The sequence below is a fragment of the Lingula anatina genome, chromosome 4, assembly GCF_051362555.1.
Source record: "Lingula anatina isolate TDL-2025a chromosome 4, LinAna3.0, whole genome shotgun sequence".
Taxonomy (NCBI): Eukaryota; Metazoa; Brachiopoda; class Lingulata; order Lingulida; family Lingulidae; genus Lingula; species Lingula anatina.
The window spans coordinates 21833676-21843862 of record NC_141770.1 but is presented as its reverse complement, the minus strand read 5'-3'; the positions used below and the strand labels follow the sequence as shown (position 1 = coordinate 21843862).

At 37.6% G+C, this 10187-nt stretch overlaps 1 protein-coding gene across 1 annotated transcript; it reads right to left on the bottom strand.

The window, feature by feature from the left end:
* Positions 1 to 1541: 1541 nt before the first annotated feature.
* On the bottom strand, positions 1542 to 5122 carry LOC147762573 (uncharacterized). The gene is made up of 7 exons (XM_087011974.1): positions 4981 to 5122; positions 4045 to 4416; positions 3694 to 3794; positions 3029 to 3158; positions 2692 to 2745; positions 2401 to 2512; positions 1542 to 2211 (listed from the first exon to the last, which is right to left on the bottom strand). The coding sequence occupies exons 1-7, from the start codon at positions 5054 to 5056 to the stop codon at positions 2097 to 2099; spliced, it is 960 nt and encodes a 319-aa protein (XP_086868100.1). The 5' UTR covers positions 5057 to 5122; the 3' UTR covers positions 1542 to 2096.
* Between the last annotated feature and the right edge of the window lie 5065 nt (positions 5123 to 10187).

Here is a 10187-nt window from a genome sequence, read left to right as displayed (position 1 = left end):
TCTAAAGACACTTTTGTAATTTGGCAATAATCATTCCATTTGGTAATAATCATTCAAGTCTGCCTAATAAAATGATAAGTATTTTATGTAAATTGCGTTAGATGTAGGCCTACATGTATGAGTAAATATCAGTTGAATAAAACAGAATGAATAATAATAATAATCGTAAAAGTTTGCAGGTACTGGTATATGATGCGCGAATTTGGTTGTTTCAATGTGAACGCTTTACTTTTTAAGTCAGTTGGTTCTACAGGATAACAGTGTGTAGAGCAAAGAGGACGAATCTACCCGAAGAAGGAATGGCGATCAAGAATTTTACCTGCTCGTACAAGGCGTCGAGGATTCTCCACAGAGAGTTTTGCATTACATATATGTGTCAGGAAATTAACCAGTCATTTGTATCCGAAGGCATTTAGACGCCTTTTATGCCTTAATTTACAGATATACTACAGACAAGAACTATTCCTGTTTCGCCTTATTCAGTGGAGCAAAGCTTGTTTTAGCTTTTAATTAAAATTTGTATACATTGCAATTGAAAAACAGAAAAGAGGCTTCACCTGAAAAATCGTTGACTTATGATCGCCTTTACCACAATACGCACTGTAAAATCGGAAATAAAGTGCATGAAGCGAGTGCTGCATCACCTTATACTGTGTTTGAGTTCATATTATAAATATTTCATGTTCCTTTGAGTGTAACGAATTAGAGCATAATTATAATAATATGATAACACACGCATTATTGCATGGTATATGCATTGTGCGCAAGCTAGGCACCAGGTACCATGGCCAGAAATGTGCAGCATTTACGCGATACGCGAGGGCGCAACAGTAGGGTTTCACGTGACTCAATTAACCAATCACAGCACAAGAATGGCATCGCACACAGACTCTGTGATAAGTGCTCAGCCCATTGTCAAGTAGTGTTAGTTCATGGTAACAAGCGTCTGATATGTGCAGAGAAGTTTATTATCAGGCCCGTAGCCAGCAATTTCAGAGGGGGGGTTCGTTCAAAGTGGACCTTTTACCATAAAATCCTCAAGTACATAGATCAAATCTTACCCAGAGTGGACCTTTTCCCAGCAAAAAGGGTGGTTCTTTCGAACCCCCCGAAACCCCCCCCCCCCCCCCGGCTACGGGCCTGATTATTATAATATATATTGTTCTTATTGTTATATTATTAAATCTAACTCTGTATCCAAGTAGTAACTATACTGTACTGAGTACCAATTAGTCAGGTACTGACGATGTACAGAGGTCATATATTCCAGACTAAGCCATTACCACTGATTTATAACATTTTTGTTTAATATGTTATTCATGAAAGAGTTCATGAAAGATTATTTTAATTTGTCAAATCGTGATCTTATTCTTTTTATATTCAAATAACTGAATACTGTGGGTAAAATTGGTCTTCCACTTTTTATTTGCATTTTTCCTTTATCACAAGATTATTTTGGAACAGTTGCAGCATTAAAAATTTAAATAAATAGCAATCTGAAAAAAGAATTTTGCATAATTATTAAATGATGATAGGAATTTTGGATTAAGTGATTAGTTAAATACTGAGTAGTGATGTGGCCAGTCAATTTATGTAGAATCTGATAATATGATTGAAAATACTGATTGAATTCTTGGCCTTGCACTGGGCAGTTTTACATTTGTGCCAAGTGCTCTTTTTGGACTCCATTGTACAGTGGTAAAAAATCTTCAACTGCCATGAAATTTTTTAATCAGACTGTATGTTACTGCTATCAGCTGGTGCTATCGGCAACGAATTAATTTCCCTTTGTTTCTGAGTGAATCTACCGTCTAAAATCACTATTACTGAAAATATTTGCGTTTTGCTGAGGGTAGTCTAGGCAATATACGGCAAACTTCTTAGTACGTGAGTACAACGGAATTTTTTTTAAAAACCCTAGCGATATTTGGTCAGGAGTTGCTTGAAGCATACCACAGCGTTGCTGTCTATCGGCATCAGGCTGTTAGTTTGTCAATTCTCACGAATTACCCACGAATCGCGAACTCATTCATTTTCCTATGGCAATCTAGCAACTCATTAAAAATGCACGCATGCGCAGTGGGCTAGGCGTGACGTCATGCAGTGCATTTCTGGGGATGATTTCTTCTTGGTGAAGCTTGCAGGAAGGGTCCTATACCCGAGCCAAGAGATCCCCTGAATTCTGCATCCTTCATCGGAGGTGAAGAAAGGCTACGTGAGGCAAAAAAAAAGATTATTTGGTAAATAATCAAATATACGGGACCAAGGCCCAGTGAAGCCCATCTTCAAATAAATTAAGAGGTTATCATTTGGAAAAGGCATCAAGTTTCTTAGAAGACAAACATACTTTCAGTATTATCATCTTAAGTTGTTGAAAGTACAGTACTTGTATCTACTGACCGATTGCTTTTAAATACAGGTATTTGCCCTTCACTGTGTTCACCGACTGCAGTGCTTGCAGGCTCAACGCAGGTTCCTGCCTCTGGTTCTTGGGCTGTAGGCAGCTGAGCACCTGTATTATGTATTATTATTATTATTATGTAAATAACACAAAGGACCCAATGAATATTAAAACAAATAAGGCAAAATCAGTGTTTAATTTACAGAACCATCCAAACCCTATATGAAAAGCCGGCTATGTTGTAAATATCGTAATTATGTTGTTCGTAACATGAAGTGTTTTCTACTTACAAGCGCTCTTAGCCATATCTGGTTTGCGCATCTTTCCAGCGCTTACCAGGTCACCTTATCATAAAAAATATAATAAACATCTTTTTTATCAATTACCTCGATATAAGTATATATTTGCAATGCCTATAACCAAACGTTATATCATATAGCTACATTTCTAAACTATGATAACAATTTTGAAATTAGTGACGTCCGCTTTTAAGATGTGTATGATATTTTTTAATAAACATACAAAGGATGAAAAGAGCAGAAAGAAATTTGGAAAAAAGGGAATAAAAGACCAAAACAGAAGTTAATTAACAACAGTGGCCATTAATAATTTAATACCATTACGCACATATGATGCAGTCAGCACTGTTAAGCTCCACTTTTGGTCTCTCTTTTTGTAGAAATTGTATGATCTTCAGGTATTTCTCCTCTGGAATCTCTCCTTTACGAGGGCCACTTTGGACGCTCTCGTAGCTTACCTGGAATATACAATAGTATCATTTTAAAAATAATGTTAATTGATAAAATTTAATATCATTAAACTACGTTTCTTACACACGTAGGATTGGTTTGCTAAGGAATTAATCCATGACTACTTTTCATCTCCGAAAACCAGAAATAACTACATGTATAAAGCACCAAGTTAGCGCAAACCTCCACCAAGGCAGATAAATTTCTTTCAATTGTTAAGTAGTAAATGAAAACTTTAAATTAGCTAGATTCCCATTATCCAAAAGTAATCTAACTGATCTATTATCTTTTTTGCTTAATAAATTAAGCAATCACGACAAATATTTGGCCTATTTCTGACCTATACTGAAAATTTCATCAAAATAACTGCATGCCATTTTGCATAATGCTGCTAACAGGCAGACAGAAATATAACTTAATAATAAGCATTCAGAATTCCCTTGGAGTTGGATCTATTTTTGTAGAACGAAAGTTTCTTTCGGAATGAGCCCAAAGGACATGAATAAAATCTCAAACATGTACCCTGCCCTGTCAACTTCTTACCTCCATCCAGATATGATTTTTGTTGTACGGGGTCCAAAACCACTTTCGTCTCTTTGCACAGTAGGCAAATCGCACACTCTGATCACTGGTTCCCTCGGACGCTTTGGACAAAAATAAAGAATGCTAGAATACGTTTAGACATCTTCTCTTCTGTTTAAAGATTTCCGTCAATAAAACATCGTTCGTGATTTGAATGCTTAAAACATAACAAACCAACACAGATAATAACAACAGAAAAAGAAAAATAGAAGGAAACGGGTACAGCTTAAGTTTTTGTAAACTTGAGGCTGTAATAAAATTGTTTGTGGGTAATCTTCCGCTAGCAATAAGCACAACACAGTATGTACTCACCCTTCTCATTATAAAGCGAATGCCTCAAATCGACCAACATCTCCAATCTTTCCTCATTTTGTATATTGACTTTCAAAGAAATGTTCTTTCCTTTGGTGACTTCTGGGGTTAGGAACAACTTTTCCAGGCGCTTCTCCAGCTCTCCACTTCTTTTTGCCTGCAATAAATTTTCCATGGATTCCAACCCATCGACGTTCATGCTAAGAATGATGCTTCCCGGGGTCAGTTGGTGTTGGGAACTTTGCACACCCAATTCTGCCATGGTATCTTGTATGCGGATATCGTATTGACCAGCTGAAGATCTGTTATTCAACTCTGTTTCTACCCCCTCGTCCGATACTTCAATGGATAGTTTCAAAAGTTCGTTACCCCCTAAAAGACAACAATAAAAAAATATGAGCAAACTGATGTCAACTTAGTGAAGAGAACGGATGGCGTTTTTGTTTGGAGCAGGTCTATGTCCTGACTTTAAATGGATGACAATATAGATAACTCCACGTACGGCCTAAACGTATTGATTATAGGCATAATACTGAACTATGGGGCCGGGTTTATGTACCCTCCCCCCCCCCCCCCCCCCCCCCCCCCCACCACCACCACCACCACCACCACATTCCGATGATGAGGGGTCCAGGACAGAAAAGACGCCGGGCTTTCAAACACGGTCGGACGCACATCAGGAAGATAGGACTATGTGTTGCTTGACAGCAATCACAGTTTCCAAGCCCTGATGCTTGCCCCTCCCCCTCCCACCCCAACTCAGAGGAACTCAGACTCACCGATTCCTCTTGCATCTGTTCCATCTCCGCTTCCGACTGTCGTGCTCCGCCCCATTTAATTTGCTTTATTTCTTTACTGACTGATTTTGCCATATTTTTCGTGCATTAACTATTTGCCAAAAATCAAACTAATACGGTACAATAATCAATTAATTACCCTCAGGTTCAGGTCCTGCAGTCTCCTCACAACTAATATGGACTACTGGCTCAGCGTCGACGTCCTGTTCCTGCATCTTCGCTTGGTCTGCTCCTATTGTCCTCCCTTGTGGAAACTTGGGGTTTCAGCTTCGTGCAGTCCATGCGCCTTTGAAGGTAAATGGTTATGATTCAATGAAATTATTCTCCATCCAACATTCCAAACTAATAAGTCGAATTTGTATTATGTTGACTCTCCACATATTAAGGTTCCACATATTAAGGTTGTATTATTTTTCAGACATGTACATTTTCACCAAATTTACCAAGTGCAAACATTACAAAACATGTTTACTGTCGCCTCGACTTTTTCGATGATGAACACCATGTGATATAAAGCACGTCATTATCTATTGTATTGTGATTTCTAACACAATTTTACATTCCTATATCAATTAAATCAAAAGAAATGCTTAGAATATCAATACTGCAGATTTACCCGTGTTGACCCTTCCAGCTTCCACGAGACACTGATAAAATAATGCCGCTGTTACCATTTATATACTTATATTATGACCAATTAAAAACTGACAAGTTAGATCATTAACTCATTTCTGGACTCTTTATTATTATTATTTGGTTTATTAGGCCATATCATATATAACTTACCTACCTCCTTGTTAGTTTTAGAAGTGCTTGTACAATGTGATGATCTAATAGATGGCAATGTCTCTAACGGGTACTATTAGATTATGATTTACCTCTTATAGGACGAATGCATTTTAAGTATTTACAATTGATAATTCAGTATAAGATAATACAACTTTAAGGTTATTTATTAAACTTTAAAGCTTTCTTCAATTGCCAATTGCAAGGTCCTCTTTAATATTTTCTACAGGAATTGACTGATAAAATTTTTCAAATTTCAATAGTGAGAAAAGGGGGATTTTGATAAGAAAATCCTCTTCCCCTTAATTTATTGGCTATAACAATTTTTAAAATAGTATACTTTTTTGACCGTTGACTGCAATTGTTGGCATTGAAACGTGATTTACTTGCCAAACGTACACGGAATTGCATCTCTTGTGTCTATGGCTCTTAGACCTATGAGGTTTCATAACCTTATGCACCACATTCATTGTGAATGTGTACAATATGGACGGAAACTAATAAAAGCAAAGAAGTTAACAGATATAACAACGACTATATAATGTCGGCAAATTGTTAATTTATAACTAAATAATTTTTTCTACCTCCTTTGAATAGGTGTTCACGTGAACAGGTGTGCTTATGAGACCATTCCCAGACCCTATCGTACCAACTTTGGATCGAACTATCTCCGAGGGGGTTCTTGCTTAATTGCAATTAACTTGGGCGGCTTAGATGTCTGTCTCGCCTGCTGAGGCTGAAAGGGGGAATTAACTATCGTTTAGCAACTTAAGTGGGCGCCCCAGACGTCGAAGCGCCCCAGACTTCGAAGCGGCTTGTTAGATCGATCTAGGGATGGGTTGCAGTTGAAAACATCATGCTTATCTACGTCGCATTAAAAGCACCTTGTGAAATTGAGAATGCATAAACCTACAGGTTACCTGGAACACGTGTGTATGAGTATGGGCGTGTGCGTGCGTGGGTATGCATGCGCTCGCATGTGCAAGAACAAAAGAGAGAAAGAGAGAGAGAGACTGATATATACATGTCTATTTCTTCACTAAAACTTTTATTTTGGTCAACACATTGTTTTATGTGGACAATATACAGTTTTAAGATCTTTTACTGGAATGTTGATGGGGTGGGGCTATGGGGTAAAGGACGTGCTGCCAAAATCCTCTTTCTTGGTTTTGCCTTAAATGAACCGCTTATCTCACTAGTAAGCAAACACCTCATTCGTGACGTTTTTGTCGACTTTTCAATTTTACCCGCCCCGCGATCATTGAGCATTTAATCTCTGGCCTTTTGGGAAGTAAGTTTTAATTTTTTTATAAAAACTTATAAGCCAAGGGTAATTTTTCTATGCCTTTGGTCGTTTTACTACTAGTAGCCTTAAAACTTATTTACTGCTTAATTCAACTTATCTTTAATCATTTCTACCGGAATTGCCTGATTTAGTGCACTCTTTTAAAAGTTTATATCTAATGCACGGGATTAAGGCTCAAGTGATATACATATATGTAGCTTATAAAACAGTTATTTATCTAAAGTTTTCCTGCACTCAATATACGTAAAATGTTTGCTAGATTTATTTACAATGTTTACACTATAAATGAAGGTCTTTTTTTCAAATTTCGATAGTGAAAAAAGTGGGCTTTTAATGAGAAAACACTCTTCACCATGATTGATTGACTATAACAGTTTTTAACATAAAATATCAAGTACCTTTTTGACCATTGACTGGAATTGTTAGCATTAATACGTTATGTGATTTACTTGCCAAATGGACACGTGTTTTCCTCTCATGTGTCTGTGGTCAGGATAAAGGTTAACCCTGCAGATGAAATCATCTTCTCTAGGACTATGAGGTTCAATATAACGTTATCTTATTCACCACAAACATTGTGAATGATTCTAGGACAATCCCCCCCCCCCCGGACAATCCCCCCCCGGACTATTCCCCCCGGACAATTCCCCCCCGGACGATTCCCCCCAAGAAATATCTATTTATACACAAATATAATGTAAAAAGTGTAAAGTTTAAAACATTTCATCCATTTTATTAATATTTTAGTAAGACAATGCAACTTCATCATGAAACAAATTATTTTATAACAAAGTCCTTTTTCATTTAGTACTTGTACAGAAAGTTTTATTAAACATCTAATCAAAGTATAACCACCTATCCTTCAGGTAAAGTTTGGGTAAACAGATAAACAGGTAAACAAATATTTTATGAATATTTTATTGTGGTGGGTAGTGAGTAGGTGGGTAGTGGTCAAGCAATTAAAAGTGACAAATAATCAAAGGGATACCTGGATAAGTGAGAGAGTCTGTTTACCCCACCTCTCCCTAGAGATGCACCATGATTCAAGACTTAATCAAGGGGGGGATAGTAATTAAGCAATTTTAATTTAACTTTTAAAAAAGTGACAGTTAATTTATCAAAGGGTCACCTGGATGAGTGAGATCATCTGTTTACCCCACCTTAACTAGAGATGTACTTTGATCAGATTTTTAACAAAATGTTCTGTACTTCTATCTCTAAAATTTTCTGTACTTGTACTACTTGAAAATAATTTGTTTAATTTAATGAATATTATCTGTCCTCGAGTTGCATCATCAAACTGAGAAATATTCATAAAATGGATGAAAAGATTTGAACTTTGTACTCTTTACTTTATATTTTATAGATAAATATATATTCTTTCGGGGGGGAATCGTCCGGGAGGGGGGAATTATCCTGGGGGGGGGTGTCCTGGGGGGAATTGTCCGGGGGGAATAGTCCGGGGGGGAATTGTCCGGGGGGGTGTGCATGTACAATATGGATGGAAAATAATAGAAGCAAAGAAGTTAAGAGATATATGAACGACTACAGAATAAATACATGTGCATATTTAGTAGCAGCTACATGAACCTACATGTATTTCGAATATAGTCGATATGAACGTGTGGACATGAGTGGCAGTTGAAAACATCATATTATCTACGGGTCCAAATTGAGAGTGTAGAAACCTATACGTTACCTGGACTACGTGTTTGTGTGTGTGTGTGTTTTGGTGTGTGTGTTTATTTGTACCACCCTGTGTGTGTGTGCGTGTGTGTGTGCGAGTGTGTGTGTGCGCGCGCACGAGAGAGAGAGAGAGTGAGTGTGAGTGTACGTTAGAGCGTGTTGGTGTGTATAAGGGAAGAAGGAATGCATATATATATGTGTGCCCGTGTTTCTGTGTGTGCGCGTGCTTCTCTCTCTTTTTTTTTCTTTGTGTGTGTGTGTGTGTGTGTGTGTGTGAGAGAGAGAGAGAGAGAGAGAGAGAGAGAGAGACAGAGAAATAGAGAGGTACATGTATGTTTCTTCACTTAACTTTTTATATTGGGAAATACATTATTTTTTTATAGTTTTATGAGCTTTTACTGGAATGTTAATGGGGTGGTGCAATGGGGAGGGGGGAGGACTTACTACCAGTATCCTATTCCTCGGTTTTGCCTTAAGTGAACCGCTTATCTCACTAGTAAGCAAACACCTCATTCGTGACGTTTTTGTCGCCTTTTCAATTTTACCCGCCCTGCGATCATTGAACACTGATAAAACCACATTGGTGTCTGGCGTTATTACCTGCGAATCTTTTCACGGAGATAAAGTTCTGTTTGCTCAAAACATTGACACCGAGGACCGGAAATGATGCGGGAAATCATAACACGCCATTTTTTTAGTATTGCACATTCAACACTCTGGAGTGGTACATGTAGCTACGAGAAGTGACAGAGAAACTGGATTATATTTTTTCATTAATTAGAATCGACTTCGTAATGTGGCGTTTTTGGATGAGTACTGACGGATCATTTACTAGAAGTCTCAACACGGAGTAATTGCCGGTAAAATATTGCATGTTATTCTTACCAAGATTTGAGGCTGTACGCAATATTGTACGCGCTAATTTGATGATAGGAAGTCATGTAGCCAGTTAAGGTATTTGTAGATATGCGCGCCAGGTCGTGTTCATCGCCGTTTTAAGTAAAAGTTTAAACCGTCAAAAGACTTACTATGTATGTACAGGAAATGTGCGCAATTTCATTGCACACACCACAAGTATTATATATACATAACGATAAAATAGATAAATGCTTCCCCCGTTGACCCAGTTACTCTCTAACCAAGGCCCCTCTAACTGTTACAAAAATGAACGCCCAAATTTGTAGCAGCTAGAAGGGACCTCTGGTAAAGAGAATAAAGCCCCGTAGTTCAGTTGCAAGCAAGCCATCTACTTACTGTGGTTATAGTCCAAAAACGATTTTATTTAAAACAGTACTGGACGCGTCTCCGCTTTTTTCCATGTACTAAGACTAGCTAAATTCTAAATACATTTTTACTTCTGTGGAGAGAGGCTTAGGTGCTGACTTCAACCTCTTATTTCATTCAGGTGTGGCACCCAGGTCTCATTCAACAACAAGTTGATAAAATTGAATCCATCCAGATAAGAGCATGTAATATTATATTCCCAGAGCTGCCCTATGATGGGGCACTTGACACGTAAAATTATCACTCTTGCTTGTAGAAGAGATGAACTATCTAAAACATTATTG